The 16,617-nt window shown below is 34.7% G+C and overlaps 1 protein-coding gene across 1 annotated transcript in view; it reads right to left on the bottom strand.

Moving 5' to 3' along the window:
• Positions 1-324: 324 nt before the first annotated feature.
• LOC129221112 (inactive peptidyl-prolyl cis-trans isomerase FKBP6-like) overlaps positions 325-16,617 on the bottom strand; it is a 28,093-nt gene continuing 11,800 nt past the window's right edge. Inside the window, exons 2-4 of the mRNA XM_054855559.1 lie at positions 7,528-7,738; positions 5,094-5,225; positions 325-1,332 (exon numbers count right to left, since the gene is read on the bottom strand). Of these exons, the coding sequence (XP_054711534.1) occupies positions 396-1,332; positions 5,094-5,225; positions 7,528-7,547 (1,089 nt within the window). The 5' untranslated portion in view covers positions 7,548-7,738 and the 3' untranslated portion in view covers positions 325-395. The remainder of the gene's footprint in view (positions 1,333-5,093; positions 5,226-7,527; positions 7,739-16,617) is intronic.

The raw sequence follows: 16,617 nt of genomic DNA, 5'->3' as shown, positions 1-16,617 counted from the left end.
GAGAGGAATGTGGCATGAGCCAGTGTATTTCGCCCAAAAGGGGTAAGTGTTTTAGAGGATGGTAATTGCTGAGAGAACAACTGATTAAGTATGTCACTGGGACAAGTGCTAAGCAAAGCTTGAAAATTTATAGCTGTGACTGATTATCTAGTGTTTGTGGAAGTTACAAGTGTTTGAAATTGCACTAATGTCTAAGCTTCAGTTTAAACCATTTAGAAGGTTTGCTACAACCGGAGGGGGGGGGGATCGTTATATCTTGGGTTTGCTAGCAGAGTTCAGCTGTGTAAATATATATAGGGAAGCAATCTGACTACATGAGCTTTATTTGATGATTTACAGCCACAAAAAGATATCTGTAACAAAAATATTTATTTTATACTTATAAAAAACAGTTATTACACTTTTTTAGCAATTTTTATCACTTTGCGATTATCTTGAATTTTGGAAACAAATGCAAGCCCATACTGGTTTGCTAAGTTTTGAACTACTTGTATTTGGCTGTCCGTATAACCAGATGAAAACTTAAGTTCAGTTTCATTGGATTCCATAAACTTTTGTATCTCACTTTCAATGATATTAAGAAATTCTTTGTTTTCTTTTGTTTCCATAACTGGTTTTTTCTCTTCCTCCGACTTCCCAAACATGTTTTTGCAAAACTGTTTCTCCCAGTCTTGGTATTGCCTACGTTTTTTTTCTAACTTTAGCATAATTACATTGATGCTTTTTTCATATGGCTTGTGTTTCTTGGCTTTGTTTAAGTAATATTCAGCTCTTTCGTATTCTTCAGTCTTGTCCAGTGCTACCCCCATCCTATATAGGCCTTTCGGATTTTCTGGATCCAGTTTCAATGCTAAGTCGGAATATATTATAGCTTTATTTGGATTATTCAAATTCAAATAACTTTGAGCAAGATTTAAATATAACTTTAACAAGTAACCATTTCGCTTTTGATCTTCTTCTTCATTACTAACAGAAACGTCTTCCAGTAATTTAACCATATGACGATACCGAGCTATTGCAGGTTTGTATAAACGCCTTCTAAATAAATCATTGCCTGTTTGATTTTCAAAATGATAAATTTCTGCTATTTTTTCGAAAGGAGCTCTTTTTTGATCTTCTGGAGTCATGTCCTCATACTCAATAGCAGCCTTGCTATCAATGAAATGAATAATTTCCACTTCATAAAAAACTTCTGCACCACCAGGAATACGAGGAGGACATCCCATTGGACCATAAGCATAATCAGAATGAACAATAAAGCGAGAAATTTCCTCTTTTTTCATAGATTTGATTGCTAATTCAAGACCAGGAATCAACTGCTCATCTCCCAATCTATTAAAAAAACATTAATTTTAAGAAATAATTCATAAAAAGAAAGAAGAAAACTTAAGAAAAAGCAGCAACAATAATATTTGTGCAGCTAGAAATAACAGCCATCTTGGAACATCACTATCATCGTTATTTTTGAATTGACTATGGGCAATTCCAAGGGTAACTGGTTGACATTTTTAAAGTAAAAGAATAGTTTGCCGAGGAATATTGCATTCTTTAGGCTGAATTCAATGGCATAGTAAAATTCTCAAAATAAATTTTGGACACTTAAAAAAATTGTTAAAAGCATGGTAACTGACTGACATACTTTTTAAAATGTCAATCAGTTACCATGTTTTTAATAAATATTTAAAAATCCTCCAAAATGTATTTCCGGATTCAATTATACCATTAAATTCAGCTTAAAAAATACAATATTCCAGGACAAAAGACAGTTTGTACAACGCATACTTTGTGTTGAATGATACAAAATACGCATTGTTTTGCTTCAAAAATGTCAGTTAGTTACCCGTAGAATTGCCAGGTGAAGTTTATGTTAGCTAATCTACTGTTTCAGATCTGATATGTTATGTTTTAGTATTTGCTTTTATGCTGTACATAATTTATTTTGTGTTTGAGTTAAGTTATTACTAGAAAAAAAAAATCACTTAAATAAAAGATAGGCAACTAGATTGTTAATTTTAATTAAAACTAAGTAGATATGCAACATCAGCTCAGTGGCTTAGTAGTAGGACACTGTCAACTCAGCCCAGGCCAGGGACATTTGTGATATGAAATTCCCAAAAATTTTGGGCTGACAACACATTCTAAAACTGAAAAATTATTTTAAAAAACTTTCAAAATGGTCTTTTTCACTGATTTCAATGATTTTTGTAAGCACATTCAAAGAGCTTTTATGAGAAGGAAGCAGCGGGGGGGGGGGGGGGGGGGGGAGCTTTCTCATAGTTTCGAAAATTTCACTGTCTTCAGAAAATTTTACTTGAGTTCACTATCTCCCTTGACATCATTTCATCCCTCCAGTGGGTTGATAAAATGAGTACCAAATGTGCCTGGGAACTAAACATGGGAGGCTTGCATTCGGCTGACCACCTAACCGAAACATCTGCAGTGCATAAAGTGACACTACACGGTGCAAGGCAGATATTCTTTGGTTAGCCCTTGGTCACCAGAACTGGGATGAGGAAGTAGGCATTGGCCCCCCATGGGCTGTTGCACCACTGAGTTTAGTTTAAGTGTTTATCATCATGTGAATAGGATATGTTACATTCAAATCTCATGTTCTACCAGTAAAAACAACTTAAAGACGTGATATTGAGGGGGAAAAAAAACTCTTACAGCTAATTTTATACAAAAAGAGTTGAGCAATTTCAGTTGCAGAGATTTATTGCAAAGTGGTACTCAAATGGAGCAACAATATAGAGCAACTGAAAAAAAAAAAGTCTGTGGGGCTATTATATCACCAAAGGATTCAAGGCACTCGGTCAATCACTGACAAAATTGGAATGCAAAGTTGCAATGGATTCACCTATGTTTCACACGGAAAGCCTTGCAGTGTTGCCAGATTGGGGGAAATCTGGTGCTCTCTGGGGAAATGAGTTTTGAGGGGAATTCTTTGGGGAAAAAATTTTTTCTTGGGGAAAACCTAGGGAAAGAAAAAACTTCGGGGAAAAAAGAATTCTTTTCGTATTTAGATTCACGACAAGAAGTAGTAGTTACATTCAGTAAATTACCGCCCATTAGCCAGGGCTAAAGCAGAAATACATGAAATACACCGCCAGCTCAGTCATTTTCAGCCGAGGACTGCAGTTTCGTGCTTATTAGCACTCATCAGCCCAGCATAGGAAAGTGACTGAGCTGGAGATGAAAAACCTCTTATGGTCTGTGCTAATTCTACATTAGCTACCAGTTTGTTTGGCCCTCTTGGCTTCCATAAGAAGTTTTCCATCTCCAGCTCAGTCACTTTCCTATGCCGGGCTGATGAGTGCTAATAAGCACGAAACTGCAGTCCTCAGCCGGAAATGGCTGAGCTGGCGGTGTATTTCATGTAGTAGTTACATTGTTTGTATCTAACAGCGTTGGTTTAGCTTTGCTAAACTTTATGGAATTCGCATTAATGTTCTGCGTGAGTAACGTACTAACTTTGATACGTGAAACAGGTAAAAATAAGTGTGATGAAGAATGTTCTTGGATAAATATATACAAAAATCGTAGTTTAAATGTACATACAGAAGCAGAGTAGTAAATGCAAGTAGAAAAAAAAACATTTAGCTATTTCTTATCTCTCGGTCAGGCGCTTGTATTTATGACTAGTGGCACCTGCACGGCTTTGCCCGCAGTAGAAAATTAAAAGGTTTTTGGTTCCCCTGTATACAGTGGAAGACCATTACAACGCGACCTATATAACGCAATTCTCTATAAACCGCATAACTTTTCAGAAGTAAACAATAGGTTTTGGAAGCTTAAAAGATCCCTCTGTTTTGCTTTGCAAACATAAAAATTGTTAGGCAAATTAAATTTTGAAAGTTTTTCATGTTTCCATCTAAATTCAAAGCTTTTAAATTTAAAATTTGTACTCATAGTAAACAAAAAATACCAGATGGCTCTTGAAAATGCAGCTGTTATGCGAACCATGAAGCTAGCAGAAGTGCAGGATAATGCACTTTCTTTTGATAGAGAAACATATTTATTTGTGAATAACTAATTGTAATATTGGTGCTTTAATACTTATTGCAGATAAAACACATTCTGAAGTGCTAATATATAGATGTATTCTGAATGTTAGTTTCAAAATTTCTGAAATGATTTATATAAAGCAAGAACCTGTATAATGCAAAAGCTCTGGTCCCAAGGTGTGCGTTATAACGGTCTTCTACTGTATTTACAAATAATGCATGATGAATTTCTTGCCAATTGGCTTGCCCAGGTTACGGTTCCACATTAAGATAGCTTGGTAATTTACTCGTCCAACTTATGATAATTTTGCTCGGGAAAATGTTCTTAAAATTGGAACAGAAAAAGAACAAAATCCAATTTTCGAAAAATCGCTTTGAGGTGCATACCACTACGCTACAAACTAATTTTGTGCCAAATTTCATGCAAATCGGCGGAACAGTCTAGGCTCTATGCGCGTCACAAAGATCCTGACAGACAGAGAGATATCCAGACAGTCACTTTCAGCTTTATTATTAGTAATAGTAAAGATAATGAAAGATAAAGATAAAGAAGACAAAAAAAAAAAAAAAACGAAAAAGGGAAGAAAAAAAGTTGGGGAATTTTATAAGAAAATTTGGCTGTTTGGGGAAATTTTTTTTTTTTTCAAGAGACAAAAATATTAAAGGAAGTCGATTCATTTTATGAAAATATTAGTGGAAAAATAATTTTTGAATTTGGGGAATTTTGATAGAAAACATCGCTTTTTGGGGAAAAGTTGGAAGGGAATTGGGGAAATCTGGATTTGTCCATCTGGCAACACTGAAGCCTTGTATCAAGAAAGATAAAAATTACTCTAAAAATATCATAAATGAAAATACATAGTAAACTAGTATGCATTTCTGCAGACGATTCCATTACACAGAAAAAAAGATCTAATATATATATGCATATTTTTTGTCCAATGAAATTCTCAAAATTGCACAATTTTTTTAAAACAAAAATAAAAGGACATGGGTTTAACTCCCAATTATTCAGATGTCCAGGCTCACTAATATTAATAATTCATAGAATATTTTACATGTTTAAGAAAAGGAGAAAAATATGCTTACAGAAATTTATAAGGCCTATTTCGTAATCTTGTAGAGTCAAATGGCTGCTTTTCATTTTCGAAGTAGCCTTCATAATGCATCATAACTACAGATTTTTCTGGCAGAACCACACCAGTCCCCCCACTTAACAATCTGAAGTAAAAAATAAATCACGTCACAAGACATTTTCCAATTGAATATCAAAAAACAGTAAAAAAGTTAAGTTTATTTTTAGAACTGTAAGTATAAAGTTTTGTATCGGCAGAAATTAAACTTATGATCACAATTAGTAGTAGGGAACATAATTTTCTATAAAAGTTTCAGTTTATGTAGCAAGACAAAATACAATTTGCATCATATTCATACTTAACAATTAATAGGAAATGGAAAAAATAACAGCTTGGAAAATGGAATTACAATTCTTCAAATTTTCAATAAAAGATTAAAAATCAGCTTTTTATGAATTACATGTGATATTGATTTTAAGAAATCAAAATAAATGCGTAATGAAAATGCACACTTCATGCTGAGTAAAAACTCGGTTTTAGTAAGAAAAAATTGTTTTCTAGTCTGTTTTTTTAGAATAGGCCATGTCAATGAACTACTTTCTCCTTTGTTTGGGTTAATTCCACCCCCCCCCCCCCGATTTTAGAAACACAATGCAATTATACATCATTTATTAAATTTTTTAATCCTTTTTTCCCTATGAAGAGTCCCTTGAGAATGTACCATTGAGTATGTTTCTAAACTCATACTTTTTAGCACAGAGCATTTTTCATGGTTCTAATCATGGCAATCTAATAGACATATTAGAAATACTGTCCATTTCTGTTCCATATGATACAGTACTTGTTTTAAATATGTACTTCAAAACATATATATATTTCAGAAAATTAATAGTGGAGCGCCACCTGAAATCTGCGTTGATTTCATCCAAGACAGATGCAATAAAGTCATTTTTGTGAATGTTAACTCAAATTTTGGGAAACCACATCTTTAAGTATGGAATAGCTCTTAAAATAGTTATTTTGTGCACCTGCCACATAGAAAATGCACAAAAAAGTGATTTGGAAAAAAAAAAGAATTATTTATTGATTACTTTTTTCATTTGTAATGGGGTCATTACCTCCCCATTCGGAGAGGCGGACAACTGCCTCCTCACTTTCAAAAGTAAAGGGGCCTTGCCCCCTTACTTTTCAGAGTTAAAAATTAATGATCAATTAAAAAATGTTTTTTTTATAAGGTAGATTGATTTATTTCACGAAAGTAAAAACTAAAAATTCCAAACAAATGAACTTTTCTTATCTTATTTCATAAAAATGGAACTTTGAATTGGAAGGGGAAAGTCTATGCTGGTTATCTGTTCTGATTTTTGAAGCCAAGAGAGTCTCACATTTTTTTGGGGGTCATTGAATCAGTTATGTAAAAAGTTTTTAATGTAGTCCAATTTTACAAAAACAGCTGAAGGGCCACGCCTTTCCATTCCACACTTTTCTTGTGACGCCCCACTTTTTGAATGCACTAGCTGCCTATGCTCCACTGTTTAACATGAAAAGTTTGTTTTCTGGGACAAATTTTATAAATTCTTTCACAATGTTGTCACAAGCAATTGTAGCCTACAAGCACACAGTGTAGCATAGCTAGTAACAAAGCCAATAAGATACTTGGGTTTATCAACAGATCTATTTCAAACAAATCTAAAGAAGTTCTTCTGCCTTTATATAGAAGTTTGGTAAGACCTCATTTGGAAGCATGCTGTTTAATTTTGGTCTCATCTTAAGAAAGATATTAATGTATTGGAGAGGGTTCAAAGGCGGGCTACAAGGCTAATAAATGGATTTTCTCACTTAGACTATGATTCCAGGCTTAGAAGGCTAAAAATGTACAGTCTTGAGCAAAGAAGAAACCGAGGGAACATGATTCAGTTGTTTAAATTTATTAAAATGAAAGATGTTACAGGGCTGAAGTTTAGCACTGAAAACAGGACAAGGGGTCATTGTTTTAAGCTATTTAAATCTCAGGCTAACATGGATATTAGGAAAAATTAATATTTTAGCAGGGTAGTGGAACCTTGGAACAGCTTACCGGAAGAGGTGGTAATGAGCAAGGGAGTAGATAGTTTTAAGAGAGCATTGATCTTCACTGGGGATTGTAAATTGACTAGGACCAGTCTAGCTTGGCCCAGAGCCTGTTGCTGGTCGTCACTTTTGTATTTGTATAAATTTTTAGCACGAGCAGTCCCAAGCAGATACTGCTAATATAAAAATTAAATCTATGTTCAGAAATTTTTTAAAAACTTTTCATAGAAGGTCTCAAATGTTATAGTCTATTATTTTTATTCTTTTCTGCCTAAAAGGGCAAAGGTTTTATTTGTTTTATTATATTTTTCATCTTTTATGGACAAATCAACTCAATACACAAAGAGTATTAAAAAAAACCAATCATACAAATATACCTTTTTAAGAACTTTGCCATCTTCAGTTAAAGGCTCCATTTTTTCTTTTAACACACTAAAAGGCACACTGCCCGGAGCAGGTTCTCCCGTATCAGCTAAAGCACTTTTAAATTCTTCAAAACGTACATCATCAAATGAGTCATCTTCATCACTATGCTCTGAACCATTTTCATTTGGTTCAACTTCAAATTCAACACCATTTTCCAATTCACTAAAGAAATGAGGGATTTAATACATAAATTGATTTAGTGATGAAAACATGCACAATACTAAGTAATTAAACTATTAACACTCCGCCTAAGGCTCCTGCGGTTTAAGAGGGGTATCAGTTTCATCGCCAACTACGGGTCACCCAAAAATCGCGGGTAAAGAATTTCCTCCCCCCACATTTCAATACAGATCCTGCTATTTCCCCGTGTAGTTTAAAACAACATCATTTGATGCTTACTTTCAATGCTAGATGGCCACTGGAGGGCTTAAGAATTTCTGTTCTCTTGCTTGATTCCCCCCCCCCCGCATATATGTGAGTGCCTTTCGTTCACTTGCTTTTTGTTTGTATTTGTGCAATGAACATTTATGAAAAATATAGATTTGCGAACAGTCAGCGGCGTTATGTGTGGGAATAAGGCACAATGATTTTTTCCCCTCCATATTTATGTATACAGTAGAAGACTGTTATAATGCTGACCTATACAATGCAATTCTCCATAAACCACACAACTTATCAGAAGTAAGCAATAGGTTTTGAAGCTTGAAAAATCCCTCTGTTTTGCTTTGGAAACATAAAAATTGTTCGGCAAATTAAATTTTGAAAGTTTTTCATCTTTCCATCTTAATTCAAAGATTTTAAATTTAAAATTAGAAATCTTAATAAACAGAAAATATCAGATGTCTCTTTAAAATGGAGCTGTTATGCAAACCATGAAGCTAGCAGACGTGCAGGATAATACACTTTCTTTTCATTGTGAAACATATTTCAGGGTGGCGACAGGAACGGCGAAAAAAAGTTCCCTGACTTTTCCCTGATTAAGTTCACTGAATTTCCCTGATTTACATTACCATGGATAATGGTTTTCTTCCTTTACCCTACCTGAAAACCATTGCATATTAAATAAAATGCAGTGTTTAAAATGTTTTAAGCTGTTAATTAAAAATATATTTTGAATATAAGCTTTTTTTTAATAGTAAAAATAGTATATTGAAATATCTACGGGAAAAAATATTATAGGAAATCTAAAACAAACTCTTTACTTCCAGTAACCTGTTAACATAAGATTTCTAAGAAATTATTAAAACAACTCTTAAAGACACATATCTAATTATGATAAAACTAAAAAAGCAAAAAAAAAAAAAAAATCCGTCTTCATTTGATCAATTTTCCCTGAATTTTTATTATTTTTTCAAAATTCCCTGATATTTCCCTGATCAATAAAAGTTCCCTGACTTTTCCCTGATCTCCCTGATCTGTCGCCACCCTGTGAATTTACTGATAGTCGCAAACTAATGCTCATCCTTTTAGAAATAATATAATCTGGCTACAGTACAGGATTTTACTGACATTTATTCAAAATAAAAGCATCAAGTTACAGTAGACCGCCAACTATGCGAAAAGTGTGGAAATCGCTGTATTTGCAAATTTTCCCGATAATCGAGAATTAATGCTCATCCTCTAAAAAATAATATAATCTAGCTACAGCACAGGATTTTATTGACATTTATTCAAAATAAAAGCAACTAGAAAGAGAAATTGTAACAGCAAAATTGAAACCTTTACTAAAATCGCGATCGCAGAAGTGAAACCTTTTTGTGCAATATTTGATTTTTTCCTGATTTTCCTCCTAAAAGTAGGGAGGTCGACTTATACAAATACAAAAGTGACGACCAGCAACAGGCTCTGGGCCCAGCTAGACTGGTCCTGGTCAATTTACAATCCCCAGTGAAGATCAATGGCCCTCTTAAAACTATCTAATCCCTTGCTCATTACCACCTCTTCTGGTAAGCTGTTCCAAGGTTCCACTACCCTGCTAAAATAATAATTTTTCCTAATATCCATGTTAGCCTGAGATTTAAATAGCTTAAAACAATGACCCCTTGTCCTGTTTTCAGTGCTAAACTTCAGCCCCGTAACATCTTTCATTTTAAAAAATTTAAACAACTGAATCATGTCCCCTCGGTCTCTTTCTTTGCTCAAGACTGTACATTTGTAGCCTTCTAAGCCTGGAATCATAATCTAAGTGGGAAAGTCCACTTATTAGCCTTGTAGCCCGACTTTGAACCTTTCCAGTACATTAATATCTTTCTTAAGATAAGGAGACCAAAACTGAACAGCATACTCCAAATGGGGTCTTACCAAACTTCTATATAAGGGCAGAAGAACTTCTTTAGATTTGTTTGAAATAGATCTATTGATAAACCCAAGCATCTTATTGGCTTTGTTGCTAGCAAAGCTGCACTGTTGGCTAAACTTCAAATCCTGATTTATTAAGACCCCCAGATCAGTAACTTTGTCTGCCGTACTAATGACTGAACCTTGCAAATAATAACTTGTACACTTATTTCCATGCCCTAAATGTAGCACTTGACATTTCCCAACATTAAGAGCCATACCCCATTTATCAGCCCACTCCGTAATATGATCTAGATCCTCTTGCAGCTGATTTGCTTGTTCTTCATATTCTACAGTCCCCATAACTTTGACATCATCAGCAAAACAATTCATGTTCCCAGAAATATTTTTGTGAATATCATTCATAAAGACAATGAACAAAACAGGCCCTAACATTGATCCTTGAGGAACCCCACTTAAGACCTCACTCCAATTAGAATAATTTCCCCTTATAACTACCCTTTGTTTCCTTCCGGTCAGCCAGTTTTTTACCCAAATGAAAGTTTTCCCTCCTATTCCTATATCAGCTAATTTGCTAAGTAGAGCAACATGCAGTACCTTATCGAAAGCTTTTTGAAAATCAATGTAAACAACATCTACAGGCTTCTTATTGTCCAAAGCCATGGTAACTTTGTCATAGAAATGTAATAAATTAGTTGCACAAGATTTACCTTTCCTGAAACCATACTGAAAACTAGTCAATAGATTATTAGTCTCTAGAAAATTTACTATCTTAATTTTCATCAATATGATTATTTGGGAGTAACTTTTGACAGCAAGCTTAATTGGAAATCCCACGTTCAGAAGACTGTTGAAAAGGTATGCAGACGTTTAAACGTATTGAAACGCCTAGCGGGCTGCAAATGGGGCTGTAGTCGTAATACCCTTGAAATTACCTATAGGACGTTTGTTCTCCCACTAATGAGCTATTACTGTGAGGTACTGAGCACTGCATCAAAACATGTCCTGAACAGAGTTGAAACTATACATAACCAAGCACACTGCCTAATAACAGGAGCTGTGAAATCAACATCACTGGATGCATTGTTTTTATTTACTAATTTCAGATCAATAAAATCATACATAGAGGAGAAAACTCTACTTTTATTTGAAAAAATGCAAAGAATACCATTTAGAAACGAATGGAAACCGGAGTTGCACCCGAGATCTCTCAAAACGCAAAAGGGGTTTGTGCAGTTTGCGCTTGAGACAAAACGAACGTATGACATCAATTCTAACCTAGTCGCTCCCTTTACCAACAAACCCATGCGAATATGAACCAGTGAATTATGATTTAAATTTGATACAGCCTGTTTTAAAGAGTGAGACCGATCAAGTAGTTCTCAGGGCCATTGCTCTGGAGACGATCTACTCTAAATACCCCGAAAGTGAATGGATACATATCTATACAGATGGGTCAAGAGTAGCAGACCATGTAAATGCAGGTGCAGGCGTCTACAGTGAGCACTTTTCTTTTTCTATTCCTGTTGGTAAATATGTCTCTGCATTCGATGGAGAGGTAAAAGCTATACACCTGGCTCTAGATCAGTTGAAATACCGTGATTTTAAACTTAAGGGATGTGTCGTTCTATCGGATTCTCAGGCGGCTACTGAGGCGATAGCATCGATAAAGAGCTGCAAATCGCAGGAAATTTCTGAATGTTGCAGTTTCATTAACGATCTGGTGAAGCAGAATATAAAAGTGGTGTTGCAGTGGATCCCTGCACACTGTGGGATTAGAGGAAACGAGATAGCTGATGCTCTGGCCAAGAGGTGATCTGCTATTGTTCAACTACCAAATGAGCCAGTCTCATACAATGCAATATATGAGTTATATATGAGTTATAAAGTTATATATGAGGATAAAATCAAGAGTTTTTTTTGGCAAGACCTAAAAGCTAGAAGCATTCACAAAGTTTGGTTTATAAACCGTGATTTTGTCCCTTCAGCACCAAGAGCAGAGTCAGTAGCTTTGTTTCGACTTTTAACTGGCCATGACTGTTTACCAAAACACCTTTACCGCTAGAGGATTGTCAATAGTCCCAATTGTCCCCTTTGCAATTCAAACGAAGAAATGGACATTCGTCACTTGCACACAGCTTTCCAGACGTAGCCTGTGTGATCGTTATTGGGAAGCAAGAGAGCGTATCAGCAGCTAACTATTTCACTCTATTGTTCCTATATTGTTCCTTGTTCTGTGTATTGTGTTTGCTATTTTGTTCTTTGTAACCTTTTCTTGCTGCCAGCCATTGGAAATTTAAAAAAAAAAATTTCATCAATGTTTCAAAAATTTTGCAAACCACCGAAGTTAGACTCACAGGTCTATAATTTCCCGCACTCCCTTTAGACCCTTTCTTGAAGAGCGGTGTAATGTTAGCCAGCTTCTAGTCCTCTGGCACTGTCCCCGAGTTATAAGAAGCATTGAAAATATTTACGATTACATCTGCTAATTCCTCCGCACATTCAACTAAAATTTTTGGATAAATATTATCTGGTCCCGGAGCCTTAGTCTCTTTAATTTTTTTCAAATGAAGTAAAACGTCATCCCTGGAAAATACAAAGTCCTCAAGCTGAACCATAGCTTGTGTCTTGTTGGTGTCAACTGTTGAGATACAGTTATCGTTAAAAACACTCGAAAAAAAGTTAAGAACATTAGCAATATCACTATCGTCCTGTCCTGAATTAAAATTCCGTGCTCATCAACCAGTGGCCCAATATGATTATTTCGAACTTTCCCCGAATTAGCGCATGCAAAAAACCTCTTGGGATTCCTGTTTATGTTATCTGCTAGTCTTTGCTCCAACTCTCTTTTCTGAATCCGTACCAAATACTTAAATTATTACTTGTATTCCCGATCGAACCACATTCTCCTCCCCCTGTTCAGAGGAACCCCCATGTATTTATTTTCCTTACTGCTAGAGGGAGAAATTCAACTGCGGCAGTGTACAGTCATTTGCACTTTGAACCCTGCACATGCCACCTGCCTTGCGATGGCTGCTCAGCAATCAGGTGGTGAAAAGTAAATATTAACTCTCAGGTATGAAAAAATACACTCAGGATCGCAACCTGTTTTTTTTTTTTTTTTTCAAGCTTATATCCTGACTCAAAAAAAAGAGGTAATATTTGATTACGGTATGACAGTAAACACGCTTTTCCGGATTTCGCACCATTTTTTTAAAATCAATATCAATGAAAGTATACTTTTTGGTATGGTAAAAGAATATTAAAAAATAGGAGAATTTGCATCAGCATATGATCTGCTGATGTTGCTTTTCATCACAATGCAAAACGATTTATTGAGCGATACAATTAACTATATTTATATTAAAAATAACTTTGTAGTTTTGATAAATATGCTATTTATTGTTTACTAATGTGTAAAGGATAGTATATATTGATAGCAGAAGGCGGATGCTACATGCTAAAGTTTACTGATCAATTATAGTAAAACAAAAATATTTCGCATTGCACGTGACAGTGACATCGATAAAATGGAAAAGGCTGTAAATACTGCGCATGTGCTTTTTATAACAATGCATTATATGCTTTATTGAGTGATGCAATAAATAAATTATATTTGTACTAAAAATAACTTTGTATTTTTGATAAATATGCTATGTATTGTTGACTAACATGTAAATAAAAAGATTTATTGTTAGCTGAAGGCACATGCTACATGCTAAAGCTCATGAATAGGGCACAGGTTACAGAAAACAATGTTTAATATATCACTCATGCACAAAAAAGTAACAACTCAAAACACATATTTTGTGGTTCATTTAAAAATTATATAACAGTTTGAGATGTTGCTTACAACAGGAAAAACATCATAAAGGTTCATATGGTTCATAAAATGATTTACTAATGCTCTAAAACTGAACTTTTCCTCATTTTGCACTGTTCTAAAAGTTTTTTTTTTAAATCTCTTTTGTAACATTTTATGCTTTTTTGTTGTGTCACCTTTCTTGCGTGTGAGCGATTCTGATAATACTTTTTTTCATTATTAATAAAAATTTGAAACATAGTTGCCGTATTAAAAAGTGGCTACTAACTTTTAAAAGTGGCCACTAATAAAACTGATCTACCGGCCACTGGCTATTAACCAAATTTCTCAGTTTTCAGCTTTAAAGTATAGAAAACTTCTTGTAGAAAATAAACAATATATATAATTTCGGAAATTAATAATGTTTCATTTGTTTGCATTTCATCCCAGCTTTTTTACTACTAATTGTGCTTTTAAGTTTAATGTTGGGTTCAAGGGTACGGCGCCTATACCCAGTGCAGCGCATACGTTAAAAAATCTTTTTCTTTGAGAATAGATTTCGATGCGGTGCTTACACCAGGTGCTGCGCTTTTTTGAGAAAATATGGTACATGCAATAAATTACAATTTTTTGTAGTTACAGAATGTATTATGTACATTCAAAATATGAACTAAAAAAAGAATAGCATAAGTTTTAAAATATAAATGTTCAATCGTGAATTTCTTGTTCTTTAATCTGATTTTAAAAATAATTCTCATCAAAACATCATGTAAATCTTATTTGGAAAACTATTTAAAAAAATCAGCTTTTTTTTGGCTCCTAAATATTGCACATTTAATAACACTCCTTTGAGTTATAAATGAAACTGAAATAAGTTGTCTTGGTAGTGTTATGAATTTCCTTTCATAACTGTACCAACTGTTACACAAAGAAGTTTTTATGTAATAGAGTTATTGGCAATTTGTTTAAAGATATTTTTAAATGAACACTTCGGAGAGAAATATTATCAAATACTCATTACCGTATATACTCGCATATAAGTCGATCTCGCCTATAATATAAGTTTACTGACTTTGTGGCACTTAGGCAGAGTTTGAAAGCAGTTTTTTCTTCTGGATTGGACAATAGCGATGTGAATCTTCAGTGGACAGAGTTTAAGGAAAAGCTAGCGAAAACGGTTGAGGATCATACTTCTTTTAGGAGAAAGGGTGTCGACACTAAAATTTGGCCAATGTGGTTCTCCAGGGAAACTAAAGACGCTCTAAATTACAAGCAAGCTGCTTTTCATAGGTTTAGAGAAACTGGACACAGTGCAGATAGGCTCCAATATTGTAAGGCAAGGCGTAAATTTAAGTATTTGGTACGGATTCAGAAAAGAGAGTTGGAGCAAAGACTGGCAGATAACATAAACAGGAATCCCAAGAGGTTTTTTGCATACGCTAAATCGGGGAAAGTTCGAAATAGTCATATTGGGCCACTGGTTGATGAGCACGGAATTTTAATTGAGGACGATAGTGATATTGCTAATGTTCTTAATAACTTTTTTCACGTGTTTTTAACGATAACTGTATCTCAACAGTTGACACCAACAAAGCACAAGCTATAGTTCAGCTTGAGGACTTTGTATTTTCCAGGGATGACGTTTTACTTCATTTGAAAAAAATTAAAGAGACTAAGGCTCTGAGACCTGATAATATTTATCCAAAAATTTTAGTTGAATGTGCGGAGGAATTAGCAGATGTAATCGTAAATATTTTCAATGCTTCTTATAACTCGGGGACAGTGCCAGAGGACTGGAAGCTGGATAACATTACACCGCTCTTCAAGAAAGGGTCTAAAGGGAGTGCGGGAAATTATAGACCTGTGAGTCTAACTTCGGTGGTTTGCAAAATTTTTGAAACATTGATAAAAATTAAGATAGTAAATTTTCTAGAGACTAATAATCTATTGACTAGATTTCAGTACGGTTTCAGGAAAGGTAAATCTTGTGCAACTAATTTATTACATTTCTATGACAAAGTTACCATGGCTTTGGACAATAAGAAGCCTGTAGATGTTGTTTACATTGATTTTCAAAAAGCTTTCGATAAGGTACCGCATGTTGCTCTACTTAGCAAATTAGCTGATATGGGAATAGGAGGGAAAACTTTCATTTGTGTAAAAAACTGGCTGACCGGAAGGAAACAAAGAGTAGTTTTAAGGGAAAATTATTCTAATTGGAGTGAGGTCTTAAGCGGGGTTCCTCAAGGATCAGTGTTAGGGCCTGTTTTGTTCATTGTCTTTATGAACGATATTCACAAAAATATTTCTGGGAACATGAATTGTTTTGCTGATGATGTCAACGTTATGGGGATTGTAGAAAATGAAGAACAAGCAAATCAGCTGCAAGAGGATCTAGATCATATTACAGAGTGGGCTGATAAATGGGGTATGGCTGTTAATGTTGGGAAATGTCAAGTGCTACATTTAGGGCATGGAAATAAGTGTACAAGTTATTATTTGCAAGGTTCAGTCATTAGTCAGGCAGACAAAGTTACTGATCTGGGGGTCTTAATAAGTCAGGATTTAAAGTTTAGCCAACAGTGCAGCATTGCTAGCAACAAAGCCAATAAGATGCTTGGGTTTATCAATAGATCTATTTCAAATAAATCTAAAGATATTCTTCTGCCCTTATATAGAAGTTTGGTAAGACCCCATTTGGAGTATGCTGTTCAGTTTTGGTCTCCTTATCTTAAGAAAGACAATGTATTGGAAAGGGTTCAAAGTCGGGCTACAAGGCTAATAAGTGGACTTTCCCACTTAGATTATGATTCCAGGCTTAGAAGGCTACAAATGTACAGTCTTGAGCAAAGAAAGAGACCGAGGGGACATGAATCAGCTGTTTAAATTTATTAAAACGAAAGATGTTACAGGGCTAAAGTTTAGCACTGAAAACAGGACA

Source organism: Uloborus diversus, chromosome 4, assembly GCF_026930045.1.
Source record: "Uloborus diversus isolate 005 chromosome 4, Udiv.v.3.1, whole genome shotgun sequence".
In the NCBI taxonomy this organism is placed as follows: Eukaryota; Metazoa; Arthropoda; class Arachnida; order Araneae; family Uloboridae; genus Uloborus; species Uloborus diversus.
The sequence above is the reverse complement of the archived record's forward strand: the minus strand, read 5'-3'. Positions and strand labels throughout refer to the sequence as shown.